This window comes from Sapajus apella, unplaced genomic scaffold (genome assembly GCF_009761245.1).
Source record: "Sapajus apella isolate SASKATOON/1434 unplaced genomic scaffold, GSC_monkey_1.0 scaffold64, whole genome shotgun sequence".
Lineage (NCBI taxonomy): Eukaryota > Metazoa > Chordata > Mammalia > Primates > Cebidae > Sapajus > Sapajus apella.
Genome location: NW_022437004.1, coordinates 10,811,802 through 10,828,117, shown reverse-complemented (window position 1 = coordinate 10,828,117; position 16,316 = coordinate 10,811,802). Strand labels below are relative to the sequence as shown.

The following is a 16,316-nucleotide window of genomic DNA, read 5'->3' as shown; positions in this document are numbered from 1 at the left end:
CAGGGTCTGCCATGTAATGGAGGCTCATTAAATATGTATTAAATGAATGAATAAATAAAAAAAAACATGTAAGTTAATGTGAAAATAAAGGATGAGTCTGGCCATTGGTTTTAATTGTCCCAAGTGAATAATTATAGAATTCTGGTTCTAACAATGTGGTTCCAATTATGAGTACTAGAATCACTTTAGAGGCCCTTTTTCAAAATGCAGATTCCCAGGCCAGTAACTTGGACTCTGTAGGGGCTCCTCTGTGGAGTCTGTGCCACTTATCAAGCTTCCAGGTGGTTCTTAGGTGCAACAAAGTTTGAATATATCTCTGGCCGGGTCCCCAGGAAGCAGAGTCTGAGATGAGATTAATGCGCAGGAAGTTTACATGCAGGTTAGCATCTGTAGAAGAGTGAAGGAAGTGGGATTGGGCAAACAGTTAACAATAAATGCTTCAGTGGCCCCTTGCAGACTAGCTCCCCAAATACGGGAGTGGGTAACGAACCTCTAAGCCCACTCAGTGACCTTGAATTGGTTGTGTGCTGCTACTGGAAAGAAGGCCTGACGTTGTGGAACCTGTTCTCTTCAGCAGCAGAGGGAAGGTAGCTGTGGGAATAAAGTTTTGGTCTTGAAGGGAGTGGATCTGGGCTATGCTTTGAAGTATCTACTACAGAACTCAGTTGTCATGTGAACAGGATGAAGGTTGAAAGACTTCAGAAAACTGGAAGGAAAGAGGGAGGCAGACAGGTAGAGAGGGAAGGTGGGAGGAAGGAAGAGTGGAAGAAAGGATATTTCAAGTGGTAAACTAAGACTTTATCTTGGATCTTTGCATTTGTGCAATAATTTTGGTCAAAAAGAATTACAAACCTTACCATAAAAAACTGCATGCCAAATATTGTCATCATAGTGAGGGATCATAACAAAACTGAGAGAGTGAACGAATGGTGTATCCTAAGTAAGTATCACCCTCTTAAAATCAAGAAGAAACTCTGAGAGGCAGGGCAGTTACTAGCCAGCATGATTCTCATTTATGTACCTCAAGAGGAATACAAAAGCTGAAACACAGAAATTTTGTATTTATTGCTTAAAAATGTTTTGTACCGCTTCAACTCATGAGGCGGAGGTTGCAGTGAGCCAAGGTCATGCCGCTGCACTCCAGCCGGGTAACAGAGCAAGACTGTGTCTCAAAAAAGGAAAGTTTTTACCTAAAAATAATATAATTTTATTTATAGACTTACTAGACACTGACTGTGAATGAGTATAAGGTAGAAAATGTATAGATTAGCTCACTTATCTTGTAGTTTCTTAATGCAATTATTTTATTTCCTAGATGCCTGAAATGTGCAGATGCCCCCTGTCAGAAGAGCTGTCCAACTAATCTTGATATTAAATCATTCATCACAAGTATTGCAAACAAGGTAAATTCAGATTTAACTCTGCAAATGAAAATAATAACAGTATTTGATCTTGTTCTCTATTATTATCCGTGGGTACAGCATACAGCTTGTCTTAGCATATCTGATTAAAGCATTAAATATGATTTCTATAGGCATTTAAAAATGTGGCACATTTATTAATTAAGCACTTCCAAGTTGTGAATTATCATGAAAATTTATTTAATTGTTCGTTTTGAAAATTAGTTTATGTTAAAGTGAATGATTTTTAAAATTCAAGACACTGAATAGATTGACTTTATGCTTGCTAAGTACTCATAGACAAGAACTGTCATTGATCAGCAAAACACTATTATGATTTGTGAAATATCTTTGAAAGTGTGCTTTGATAGTAAGTCTAGTGCACAGATATAGCAAGGGAATAGGCTTTTTTTCTTTTTTACTAAAATTTAGTTAATTTGTTTAAGATTTGAAATAATTCATAGTGACTCATAGAGTTGTAGTAAAAAAAAATACAACAAAAAATAGAAACAAAGCTTATATGGGCATGAGTAGAACACAAAGAATTTTGATCTTTAGTTTTTTTTAAAGAAATCAATGTAACTCTAAGCCCAGTTTTCATTCACTAAGTGAATAGTTGATTGATTGAATAATTAATAGTACCTATTGTTTTTGTGAAGAGAGCATTGAGAACTCTTGCCCAAGTGTCTAATTCTTTAAGGATGAACAAAGCTGAAGAAAGTCTCCCATAAAGATAGAGAATCTTTTCATAAGATTTACCACTGATTTTCTAAAACACTGTAAAGATACCTTAACTCCTACTACAACAACCACATACCTTTTTACATATAAAGATTATTTCTTAATATATGTAAAGTATTTAAAATAAATAATATAGGAGGAGAAAAATGATAAATACTTTTATATCAATTTAGGGGTTTGAAAGAATTTAAAAATTATTACTTGGGTGTAGGGACGTGGCATTAATCTGTGACTGGTCAGATTTATTAGGATTTGAAGTCTGGTTTGAATTTTTAGATAAGCCACTTATTGCGAAACTGGGGAAATTTACCTCCTTACTTTCATTTATGAAGGTAAGGTAGCATCTATTTTACAGAGTTGTGTTATAAGCTGAATAATGTTTTTATATGAAAATGTCTAATATAGTAATTACTCAACAAATATTTTGTTGATGTGGAATTATTAGTTTCCCTATTCATTCAATATAGTAAATATTGTACAAGTAATTGCTGTTTTTGAAATAAATTTATATTTACAAAATCTTATTTGTTTAATAAAGATCTTATAAGAAAAGGAGTGTCCAAAGTTTGAAGTCTGAAGTATGTTCGCTAAAAAATATGTCTAAGTTAACACTCCTCACATCGAGCATGGGGAAATATGATAATCATGATGGACCATTTTAGAATATCCAGGCTACCCCAATTTTTTCATAGATATTTCAGAATTCAGTAGTTACTTTATGAGTACAAAATTCATTTATTCAAGGTCTGCACAAATGTCTAGAATGTCTAGAAAAAAAGGCAAATGGGATTCTCAGAGAAGTTTACAAAATGTCTAAGCAAGATCACAGTCATCTCTATTTTAGGGAAACCTCTTTCTGTTTCATTAATTTGTTCATATTCTTTACCGAATGGAGCATTGTGCTTAGATATGTATTTAGAAGATTTCTATATGAATATGAGATATTTGATGATGTTTAATTGAAAAGATAATCTTTTGTCAAACATTAAAAAAAACTTTTGTAAGTAATTTTTTGTTGAATCACTGTAGCAATCATAAAAGGTCAAAGATTCTTGTTTTTTAAAGCCTGCAGGTTTTTAGATATTTACCATCTGTGTACAATGTAGGTTGTCCCACATTGCTTTGCCAGTGGACCTCAATAAGGAGGGGGGTTCTTTCCAGGTTGAGAGGGTAATTGAATCCCTAGACTCAATGAGTCTTTCACCTCTCTGAGAAAAGGATGTCACTTGTTTTGTATTGTGTTAGGCTTCTGTGATTCAGTGGAGTTTAGGCCAATACTTCCATTCTTTATTTTCTTACAAACTGGATTACAGCTCTAGTTTTGAAAGGTACACTCAATTCTATTGTCCCCACTCAGTCAGTTTTTCTCTGTTTCATTTGTGCAGGCTGTCGTTTGCAATTGTATCTCTCAATTGGAAGGACACGTTTCAGATTTATCAAACTGTGAATACTGGGTTATATTTCTTGATAGGTTTTCTTTTAAAAAATACTGCCTTTATATGAGAAGGCATGAGATCAATCTATCAATATGGTGAAATAAATGGCTTTTTTAAACAGTGTTCCTTGATTTAATGATCCTTTATTTAAAACAATAGAGGTATGTTCTTTTCAAAACTTTTACATTAAATTGTAAGCCATCAATTTTTCCATGATTTTGCATGTGTTTGTAAAATCTGTATACTCAGATTAGTGTGTTTTTTGTGTATAGATAAATAAATTTATAATATATGTTACAGAAAAGCTGACTAAATGATATGATGTAAAAGAAAAGTTTTTTCTTTGTGATAGATCTATATTTTAGAGCAACAACAAAATTGAAGTTACCTTGATATATATGTGTTTGTATGTGTGTATATATATATATGTATGGTTGAGAGGGATATATTATATATATTACACACACACACACACACACACACACACACACACACACACACATACATATTACAGATGTTACAAAGCAGGAAAGCAGAAATGTAATCAGTAGATTTGGTGCTTTCACCTGTTGGGTTTACCTTTCAATTTCAGTGGCAATGGTTTATACTCTTATCAAACAAAATATTGATCATTTCTAGAATAATTTTCTAAACTTTGCTCAAATTCTATGACTTCCTTGCTCAGTAACTATAGTTGCTTCCCAATGCCTAGAAACTTATGTCCAAATACAAAACCTGTTATGTAACTTGATTGGGCTTTCTCCCACTATTATATTAAAGAAGTAAGTTAGAAGAAAAAATGTTAGAAAGTAAATAATTTATTACCCAGTAATTTTAAAAATTTAAATATTTATATATATTCAACAAAAAAGCAGTGATAAGATTTCAGGTTTGCCTTGTTACACGAGGTCACTTCCTTCATTTTTATTGTTCAGTGGCAGTTATGAACCCCTCTATCCATTTCAAGAGTATTGACTGACTATCTGCCATAAGATGGTGCTCAATAGAACAAACCTTCAAAACAAAACACACTCTATCTCCTTTGATTAGCATGATCTCCAAAGTTATAGAATAACACTTAGGTAGGAGGAATGTTTTAGAAAATGTCCGTAATAGACAAATACATAGAAACAGAAAGTAGATAAATGATTTCCTGCGACTCAGTTAGGAGAGTTAGGCAAAAATAGGTGAGGAGTATTTATAAAAGTGGGTAATGACTACGAGTCGTGATGGAGTATCTTTTTTGAGTGATCAAAAATCATTGTTCTAAATTAATTGGTGTAAATATGATACGTGAATTATTTTTGAATAAAGCTCTACACATGTACAAACACACACACACACCCCTCTATCTCTGTTATATTCCTAGAGGGCACACAAGCCATTATCCTTCAGAGTTGCAGAGTTCAGTATGCCATGTGATTTAAATAATTCTGAACTCGTGCCAGTTTTCATTACAGATGACCTGCTAACTTTGGAGTATGTAGTTTGGGTTGGTTTGTGTCATTTAGAATATCAATGTGAGTGAGTTTTGTGTCATAGAATAAAGTTTAATTCTGATTACCTCTTTCCATGTTATATTTTTTGTATATTCTCTCTTTTAAAATTTGATGAGAGTATGATAATTGCTTTAGTTAATATAGGATTAGCTTTATTCACATTTTTGTCCATTTTTTCAATGTTGCAATTTCCATGTGGAAGCAGTTTTATTTGGAATAAATAAAATTTTATTCAGAAAGGGTTTTTTTGTTGTTGTTGGCAGACTATCTTAATTTTTCTTTCTGAGCTATTTTTATTTTTATTTTTTTACTTTTGAAAAGTTTTTTCACTAACTATAGAATTTAGGGTTGGCAATTATTATTATTATTTTTCTGCCTTATAGAACTTACCATTTTGGTGCCTTTTATCATACAGTGCTACTATTGAACAATGAATGGAAATCTAATTATTGTTCATTGAGGTTAATATATCTTTGGGGTGCTGTTTTAAAGATTTTTTAGTTTTTGACATTCAACAATTTTACAATGATTTATCTAAGTCCGTATTTCCTTTTATTTGTCCTGCTTATTTTTCTTTGGAATTCTTGAAACTGGATTGATTTCATTCATCATTTTGGTAAATTTTTCAGTGTCTTTCTGTCTTTATGAAGCTCTAATTAGATACATGTTAGATCTTTTTACTTTGTTCTCAATGACTCTTAGGTTTCATACTTTTGTCTTTTTGTTTATAGTGTGGGTTTCATTCTAGATAATTTCCTTCAATTCTATTTTGAAGTTCCCTTATAATTTCTTCACCCGTTTCAAATATATTGTTAAAATGGTCCATTGAGTTTTGAGCTACAATTATGTCTTTCATTTCTAAGAGTTTATTGTACTCTTTTTAAAATCTGCCAGGTTTTTATTAATCTTTTCAAGCCTTTTATTTCTTAAAACTTAAAATATTACTTTTTATATTTTGACAGTTTTACTATTGAAAGTCTCTGTGAGTCTGATTATACTGCCTGTGCTATCTACTGCCTCCACTGAGTGCTTTATGTTCCCTTGTATGTTCATCGATTTTTTTTTTCTATTACTCTATTTTATGTTGATGCCTTATTGGAGGAAATTCTCTGATAAGTGTGAAGAATGCAAGTTTCTTTACAAGAGATTTATATTTGCTTCCCTCAGACAATGGCTTTACTACCAGTCCTCTGGGACCACCCTAAACTAAATTTCTCATTTGATGTTTATTTCAAGTCACCAAGATTGTGTGACTCAGGCCACAAATATACTGGAAGACTGTATTATTATAAATTTAATTTGCTAAGGAAATTATTTTCCCTCTTTTTCTTGTGTACCCAAGTTTAAGACAGGAAAGTTTTTCTGCAATTCCAGGTGGGAGTGAGGTAGGATTAATTTCAATTTCTCTTTCCGGTGATGTGGACTTAGTCGATCCTAGCTTTATGATTGAGTCTTATGTTAGACCCAGACTTTTGATGGGCCTTGAACTTTTCTTCTAAAACCTATGTCCTCTGAGCCCCTTAAAACAGAAGCCTATGTTTACATGGTTTGGCAAATGCCTTTACAAGGATTCCTACTGATTTCTTTGATCTACTTTCTGGTTGTCATTTTCAGTGTTTTGATATGCCTATTCATGACTAGGTACATTTAAGATGACTTAAAAGCTATTTTCCTATAGTTTTAATTTCTAATTAAAAGAGTCGTAGCAGATAACTAGTTTTCAATATGCCCTGGAAAAGTGCAATAAATATTTAAGAGTAAGTGGATAGTCTAGATTGATAAAAACCCAAATTTTGTGTAGGAAAATATTGGCATAGTAATTGGAGAGCTATATGGAAGAAAGAAACTTTAAAAAAATAAGACAAAAAAGATTTATTATATCAGATACTGATACTACAAATCTGCTGTAATCACAACATTGTAGTACTGGTACAGGAATATACATTTTGCAAAAAGATGAGAGTCTATAAATAGAACCAAGTAAATATGAGTATATGATATATAATGCTGAAGACATTTCAATTCAGTGGAAAATAAATGACTTCTTCAATAAATAGTTCTGGAATAATTTTGACTATACTTTTAGAATCTTTCATTAGTCCACCTGAAAAGAATACTTTTCAGGTGGACTAACATTCGACATATGAAAAATATTTATTTAAGGATAATTTTAAATACAAGCATCTATAAAGTATAGAAGAACAAATTTTACTACCTGCATTGTAAAAATATATTTTAAAATAAAAACTAACCTCACTTGAAACCAACTGAAAAATTATTTGCCATGCGTGTTTCAAGCCAAGTGTTAACATCTTTGTTAATCAAAGAGTTCCTGAAGATTTATTTGAGAAGGATAACTCAGTGCAGGCATAGGCAAAAATTATATTATTATACAAGTAATATAAGTGACTATTAATCATATTAAAATTAGTCTACTTGCATATTAGTCAGTAATACATAAATGAAAAGATGAGACACAAGTTTTCTCTTATCAAATTGTTGAAGTTGAAAACTAAACTCCTATGTTACTAGCAGGAAGGAAAGAATTTTGGAAAGTTTCGCAGGAAGGAAAGAACAACCAAATATATGGTGGGTGCATATTTAAGAATTAAAAATATATATGCTGTTTCACCAGCATGCTTTATTAATTTGTTCTACCTAGAGAAGTAAAGTATTACAATGTAACGGGATACATATACGAGGATATTATTTAAAGCAATTATAACATTGTTTTAAGTAACACAAACTGGTGACAACTTTAGTGTCTGCTCAGTCTGTTCGGCTGTATTTATATTACAGAATGTTAAGAAGCAATTCTTAAAACTGCATTTTATGTTTATTGATCTAAATGGATATTTATAGTAAGTGAAAAAGTACAAATGTAATAATTTGAATAGCATGACACTATTTCTAGAAAAAAAGATTAATCTGTATATAAACAAAAAAAGGGAGGATGTAATTTAACTTTAGTTTCTTCATTTAATTGAGGTTGGTGTAGGGTGAAGTTAGATTTCTAATGTTTTCCTTATAAATATCTATATTATTTTGCTGCTTCTAATGAACATACATTTTATAATAAAAATATATTGAAATTCAGTAGTAAAATGAAATAAAATAAAACTGAGAAGTTTCCCAATAGCACATGACCCTATTCTAAGTTTTCATTGTGGTCTAAAGAGTGAGAGAAAGATCAAGAATTTTTTTCCCTCAAATGGCTAAAATAGTTCCAAATATGTTTTTTGGATAATTACCCTGGTATTCTAATGTCACCTTTATTGCCTATTAAATTCCATATTTACTGAGATCTGTTTTCAAATATTCTTTGTTCTGCCAATGTATCTATATGTAACAGGACAAAGCTGTTTTAATCTCTATGCTGTCTAGTAAATTTTGTTACTAACTAAAAGCATCTCCTTGATATTACATTTGTTTTCAAAGTGTCATAGCTTTTTATATGCATGCAAAAAACTTGCTTTGTAAACTGAAAAAGAGTTATGCAGAATAAATATTGAGTACCATGTTCAGATTATAATAAAATATTAATTTCTAATTATTAATGTAAATGTATGCACAACTTGACTAATTCATTTATCACAAATGTTACTGTAGTTAATGTTACTATTAACTGAATTTTCCAGAATCCAGACTTTATTTTTAATAAATAGCTTCATAGTCTTGAATCTGGCAAATTGTAGAATACTAAATTTACCACTGTTAAACACAAAGGACAGGGGTATTATTTTTTAAATGTCACATCTTAATTAACCTGTGGTGTGAAAAAGATAGATGGATATAACATTGTCTATTGAATCATTAATGATTATGTAAAATCTATCTTGTTCCTGTTTTGTTGTATATATATTTGGGACATCATAAGGTTACATTTTTACTTTTAATCACAGTTGATACAATGTGTAATAGTCACTGATTTTATTTACATTTACTTAAATAGAAGAAGTTCATAATTGAAAAGCCTGTAGCTCAAAGCAAATGTTAGTCAATTATAAGTTATGAAATGTAAACAACTTAAAATCTGAATGTCATGTTAGCATAATTGAGAAAGGATTTTTGTTATACATCTTAAGCCAATTTTATATGAAACAAGTAACATCATATTGTTTGCGGTTGTGTAGAGTATAGACAAATTTAAACATATACTTTTGTAAATATTTGATAAAATTTAAGTTATTTAAAAAGCACACTAATGATATAAAAGAGAGATATATATATATAAATTAAATTGGAATCACAACTATTTTCTTTCATAATATTAAGAGAAAGAGAAATCTGTATAAAGAAACACATAGGATACTAGTTTAGGTATTTTTTAATATTAATGAGTAAACTTCATTGTAGCAGAATATAGACCAAAAGAAAATGTGATTGAACTAGGCATCTCATTGTATAGAAAAGAAATTCGAAACTCAGCAAAGCTAGGTGATTTATGTCAGATCACATAGCTGCTTGAATTTTCCATATTTCTTGTCCAGTATGCCTTTGTATTACAGTATATTCTCTATATTAACAAAGTATGCACATTATGAACTAGCATTGAAATATAAAAGGCTGGAGCCTTTGCTATTATGACAAAATTTTATAAGCGCTATTAACATCTTAAGTGTTAGGTGAAAATTATAATGTAATAGACTTCATGTTAAGAAATTTAGATTTAGTTTTTTCAAAACTACTTTGAAAAATTTAAAATTTTAAAGTAAATTATTCAAATCGATACTAATTATATTTTTGAAGCTATTAATGGGACTAAATTAATGTACTTAGAGACTTTTTTGAAAATTCTTTTAACATCCACCGTAGAATATAATAACACACAATAATAGTACACATCACAACAGTCTTTCAATTAAGGAATTACTCATATTCTTGTCAATAAAGAACAAACTCTCACAAAACAGTCTGACTTTTTTTGTGTAGGACAAATGGTGTGATATTACAGTCTAGATTTAATGGCATAAATAATCATTTTTTTTGGCGTGGCATAAGTGGTCATGAAAGAAAAACTTTTCATCATTTTATCTGTAAGTTATGCATATGTTTGAATATATATATATATTTATATTTAAATATATATATATATATATTTAACATTAACATGGGAGATTTTTTTGAATGTCAATCTTAACCTCTCAAAAATTTCTTGAACTAAAATATTCTCATTTACTTACAAGTTGTGTAATATTAATAAATGAAATTGTAGAATTATTTCAATGCCTAATGCTTTTTTAAAACTCTAATGATGACAAGTTCTAACACCTTTGTATTTGTATTAATGTTTTTGTATTAGTGTATTTGTATTAGTGTTTAGATGTAGAAAAGTATCCTATCTCTTTGAAGCAAATTATACAAACTCTACTACACACTAAATAAAATAACATTTTATCTTTTTATTCCTTTCTTCAAGTTTCTTTGTAACTTACTGGAAATTAAAACCTTAACCCTCTAAATTTCTTATAAAATTTATTGCATTTATAATTATTTTCACTGGATAAAGTGTACTTTCATAATTTTAGAAAATACATTCATGTTACTTAATTTTAATTGGTCATTCAAAAACTATGAAGCTCTTTCTTATTTTTGCCTTTTATAGAGATGTTCATTTTCAGGATTAAAAGATAAGTCGGCCAGGCACAGTGACTCACACGCATAATCCCACCACTTTGGGAGGCCAGGGCGGCTGGGTCTCTTGTGGTTAGGAGTTTAAAACCAGCTTGGCCAACATGGCAAAACCCCATCTCTACTAAAAACTTCAAAATTTAGCTGGGTATGGTGGTACATCCCTGCAGTCCCAGCTACTCAGGAGGCGAAGGCTAGAGATTCACTTGAACGCAGGAGGTTGCACTGATCGGAGATCTTGCCATTGCACTCCAGCCTGGGTGACAGAGCCAGACTCTGTCCAAAAAAAAAAAAAAAAAAAAAAAAAAAAGAAATTTAGAAATCAAAAATGTTTCTAGTATTATATATGTAGTTGACTACATGATTACAGGCAAAAGGGGTAGATTAGTCATGATCTCTGACCTTAATAAAACAAAAAAGACATGTCATAAAAATATAAGACTATGGCAAATATATATTTACAAATACTGTCGTCAAAAGGCTGTTGTATGAAGTACATTCTGGCAGTATGCTTCCAATTGGAAAAAAGCGGAAATATCGATAAAGGTCTTTAAAATAAATGTTATCTGATATGAAGTGTGAAAAGAATGGGTTTTGGTATAGATGAAAGTTTTATTTCATTTAGCTAGAACAATATAGAGGCAACAATATTGATTTTTCATTCATATTTCATGCTTATCAAATGCACTCTCATGTAGTTGATGAATGATGAATACATGTGCACACATAGACTAAGTTATTTTGATTAACTCATGGGGAAAATTGTAAATTCTTAAGTGTATTGAAAAGGAAAGGGAGGATAGGATGCAGAAAATAGGAGTCATAGAAGTGACTTTTAAAATTTATATCGGTTCTATATAAAAATTATACCACCATTTATATGTCCCCATATCATTGATTTTTATGGTTTGGTGGATTGATGATTTTCTGTGTATAATTTGTTGCTTTTTTCTTTCTGTATTTCTTATTCTACTTCCTAACATGAGTTTTATTTAATAAATATGATGATCTTAAACTCATAGTATTCGTATTTAAGAAAATCTTTTTAGGGAGAAGCCTAAAGGGGTAGAGTGGGGACCTAAGTTCATTGAATCTATTCTATAGCATGTAGTGGAATAAGCATCTTATCCATGCAAAGTTAAAAAGTACAAAATATAAATATGCCTGACAAGAAAGAATTTTGATCTTCATGTCTCAAGTGATGAAACCGAGGCTGAAGATATGACATTTCCCCAGCCGTATTGCTTGTGCTGGTATAAGCTGAATTCAAATTTAGTTGATGTCTTCAAAGCCCCTGTGTGTGTGTGTGTGTGTGTGTGTGTGTGTGTGTGTGTGTGTGTGTGCGCGCGCGCGCGCACTCACGGGCACTTATATATGCCTGTGTTTTTGTTCCAATTTAATATCTCATGATAAAAAAAAACTTTGTCTTCTACAAGAATAATTATTAATTTCTTTATATGTTTAGGCTTAAATGAGGCTCACTGAACTAAATGTATAGTTCTAAAAATAAATCATGTTGTATAAAAATGATCTAAAATGTAGTGTGTCTAATATATGAAAAGATAAGTTTTCAGAATAAACCAGTCAAACCTATTCTTCTGTCTCCTTTTTTTTCTACAAGAGCATGAGTACGATGATGTCAAGAATTTTCATGTGTCCTGTTCACGATATATCTACATCCTCTTTTGCCAAAATCTGAGGACCCACAGTTTATTCATTGAGAGATGGTGACAGCTTGACAGAGTGTTCTTTGTGCATGTACTTTCAGTATGTGATGCTAGAGACATTTTCTATTCAATTAATGTACATCAGTACATTCACCATTACAGCTTGAGCCAGAAATATAAGTAATGTTAATTCACCCTTCTCACACATGCAAACTTCTTGAAGTTTAGCCCAAGTATTTTTTTAAATGCAACAGATTGGAGTTTATCTTGGAAGGGTGCTTCCATCTGTGAAAACTGTCATTGGAAGAAGGAAGAACACTTTAAAATAAATCCACCAGCTGTATTGATAATCTTATAGTGATATGAAGACTTGAATATGATAGGACTATTTGTTAAATTAGTTATACCATATGACAGAATAGCGGCTTGTGAGTTTTCCAGTTCTTGATAATGACTTTAAAAATCATTAAATTGTGGAGGAATGACACTAATGCAGTTTCATGCTGTAATTTTAAAGTAAAAAGCAAAATATAGAAGTTAAAATTATTTTAAAATTAACTCACCTAAATGGCACATGTTGTGCCTATGAACATGCTTTAAAAACTTCAAGGACTAATAGAAAATTCAATACCTGCAAATTGTGGGTAAATTAATGGGCCAAAAAACATTCAATGCCTATATTTTTGTGTTGATTTAAAAACAACAAACATTTCAAATATTATTTTTGTTTTTGGATTTTTGTTAAAAAAAGGATTGAAAGTCCTAATGTTTTGTACACAAAATATCTCTATGTACAAAAAAATCTGATACATATTTTGTGTCTCTCCTGACATAGCCCTGTACATTTTTACTTCACATGATGGAACAGAGAAATGCTTGTGACTGATTGAATAAAATGAACCAGTTGAAGTAGTGTGTATTTTCTAGAAGGAGACTGCTGGGGTGTCTATAAAGTATCCTTCTAAATTTAAATTTTCTTGCCTTTACTTTTAAAAAGAATGAAGAGCTCACAGAATAGAAATCAAACCTCTTGTGTAGAAGGAGGACTCAACAAATCTTCCCCCTTACTATGAGAGAAAAAATTGATATTGATCTTGATGTTCTGTGTGGGAAGAGTTGAGGTATTCCCCTTCTAATAGGTTTCTGAGTGTCTTTGGTTGTGAGTACTAAGATCCCTAAACAATGGAGTTATCTACCATTTTTTCAAAGTTTTCTGTAATAGATAAGTTGCAAAGGTGACTTTTGAATCATTGCTTAATGTTGGTTCGACCCATTTCAAAATCATTCTTCTTTATTCTATGGTACATGCCCATGCTTTCCTCTTTCCAGGCATCATTGTGTAACCTCTCTTAGGCTCCCTGCCTTTCCCCTTCCTTTCCAGGAATTTTCACATCATCTATTCAATAATTTTCTCAGTTAATTTCTTAATACTGGAACCCTTCTATTAAAAAAGCTTTAATTAACTACTAATCCCTAAGCTTGCCTGTCAGAATCCCCCATAATTTGGTTCATACACAATTTTCAAATATATCTTCTAATAATCTTTCTCAAGTGAATGAATTACCTCAGCCAAATTGAGAAGTCATTATACCAAGCCCTGTTCTGAACTTTCTTGAATATTTACTCATATCAATCCAGAATGATGTGGCTATCATTCTCTCTTATCTTAGACCTGTCACACCTAGAATTATTTTGAGTGTCACCCATTTAAAGCTGATGCTGGATCCCTTAACCTGAAATGACTTCTTACTCTGATGCTAAAGCATCTTGATATCGGGAAGCATATACTTGTTTTTTTTTTTAAATACACATAATGCTTTATATTTAGAAGACATTTAATTAATCCTTACTAACTTAAAACAATTTTTAATCTCCTACACAATTTGTTTTGCTGAAAGGGTCATACTTAGGGTAACGAGAGTGTTAAAGAATTATTATACAATTTCATGACAGTAGTAGATCAGGCACTTGTCATTTGACAGCTGTAGAAAAATAATGGGCCATAAGTATAATTTTAAATATTTTATTTGTTGCAATTATTCAAACATGTGTCTTTCTATTCTTGTGATATCGTTTTATGTGCAATCTTGAAACCAATTTGGGGCTCATGAAACAATCAATATTCTTGTGGAAAGATACTTAGGTGTTTAATTGGATTATATTTTTTGCTGTGCTTTTTTTTTTTTTTTTTTACCCCAAATATCTTAAAAGTTTTCTACCAATTGCAGATCACATTATTTGCATGTTACTGTTTTTATGTTACAAGGACACTTCTAATTATACAATGGGAGTTTTGAGTCATGGAGTCAGTCAACAAATATTTGTTAATCAATCATGTCAAATGGTTCTGCGATGTCATGTAAGGAGGAAAGAATACTGACAGCGACTTTGAGATTATTTCTCACAGTGATGACCTGCTCAGCTGGATATACTAAGTGAAGAGATCAGTAGGATTCAGCAGGAACTAAGTATGTTTGCTTAGGAATAGACTGATTAATTCTCAGTTAGTAATTGCTCATGCTCATTATTATTAAGTAAAGTTATCCAAAACCAGAAAGTAAGGCCAAGGAGATGACTGTGTCTTTTTATTACAAGGGAACAGCTGAGTACTATTTAGTTTTCTAGGAGAAAGAACCATTGACTCACTTTGCTATTATTCTTAGTTAAAAATTTAGGCTATTAATGTACGTGTTAACTAGATTTGTGTCAAGCAGAGATGTAATTTCTGTTCAGAAGAAAAATGACTCCAAAAGTTATGTTTTATTGCCCTACAGGTCATTGCCCAGTTTTTTATATAATCTAGCTATTTTATTCAATTATTTCTTTATTAAATTGAGTATATACTTCCCACTTCTTCAAATGCACGCTTTAAAACATAACAGCTTTTATGAGATATATTCACCTCCCATACCTTTGCTCATGTAAGTGAACTTGACAATTTACTGATGTCTAGTACATTTGCAGTTTCAACCATCACCACAATCAATTTGAGAACAATATTATCACCCCTAAAAGAAACTCCATACTTAGTTTAGCAGTCATTGTCCACTCCCTCTCAGACCCCCAGATCTATGGATCTAATTTTATTTCATTTTAGTGTTTGGTGTGAGATAGGGTCAAACTTCAGTCTTTTGCATGTGGATATTCAGATATTCCAGCATCATCTATTGAAATGAATAGTCTTTCCCATTGAATTGTCTTAGAATTCTTTTCAAAAATTAATTGAACATAAATATGAAGGCCTTTATCTGGACTCATATTTCTATCACATTGATCTACATGTTTATCCTCATGGGTTATGGTAGCTTTGTAGTAACTTTTGAAATCAGGAAGTGTTAGGACTCTATCTTCATTCTTATTTCTTTATTTAGCTATTCTGGATACTTTGGATTATCATATGAATTTTAGGATCAGTTTGTCAATTTTTGCAAATTAGCTGGGATTTTAGTAGACATTTTATTGAAATTTTACATAAATTTGGGTAGTATCTCCATCCCAATAATTAGTCTTTTGGCCCATGATCATGGGATGTATTTTTCATTTATTTAGGTCTTATTTAGTTCCTTTCAATGATTTTCTATAGTTTTCAGAGTATAAATTTGATACTTTTTATAGTTTTTAAGATATATAGTTCTGAATAATTTTCTTTGTTGCTGTTGTAAATGGATTTATTCTCAATTTTATTTTTGGTTGTTCATTACTAACATATTGAAATACAATTAATTTGTATTTTAATCTTGTGCCCTATAAGTTTGCTGTACTCATTACTTCTCATAGTATTTTAGTGGATTACTGAGGATTTTGTATTTAGAAGATCATTTTCCATGGAAATAGAAATTTTTTTTATTTCCGATCTGGATAACCTCCCTCTTCTCTCTCTCTATCTTTTTCTCCTTTACCTCTCTGTATATCTGTGTGTGTGTGTGTGTGTGTGTGTGTGTG

At 31.1% G+C, this 16,316-nt stretch overlaps 1 protein-coding gene across 6 annotated transcripts in view; it reads left to right on the top strand.

The window, feature by feature from the left end:
* DPYD (dihydropyrimidine dehydrogenase) overlaps positions 1–16,316 on the top strand; it is an 851,840-nt gene that overhangs the window by 199,780 nt on the left and 635,744 nt on the right. For all 6 annotated transcript variants that reach the window (XM_032248001.1, XM_032248002.1, XM_032248005.1 and 3 more), the window contains one exon: positions 1,316–1,403. In XM_032248001.1, coding sequence (XP_032103892.1) covers positions 1,316–1,403 — 88 coding nt within the window. The remainder of the gene's footprint in view (positions 1–1,315; positions 1,404–16,316) is intronic.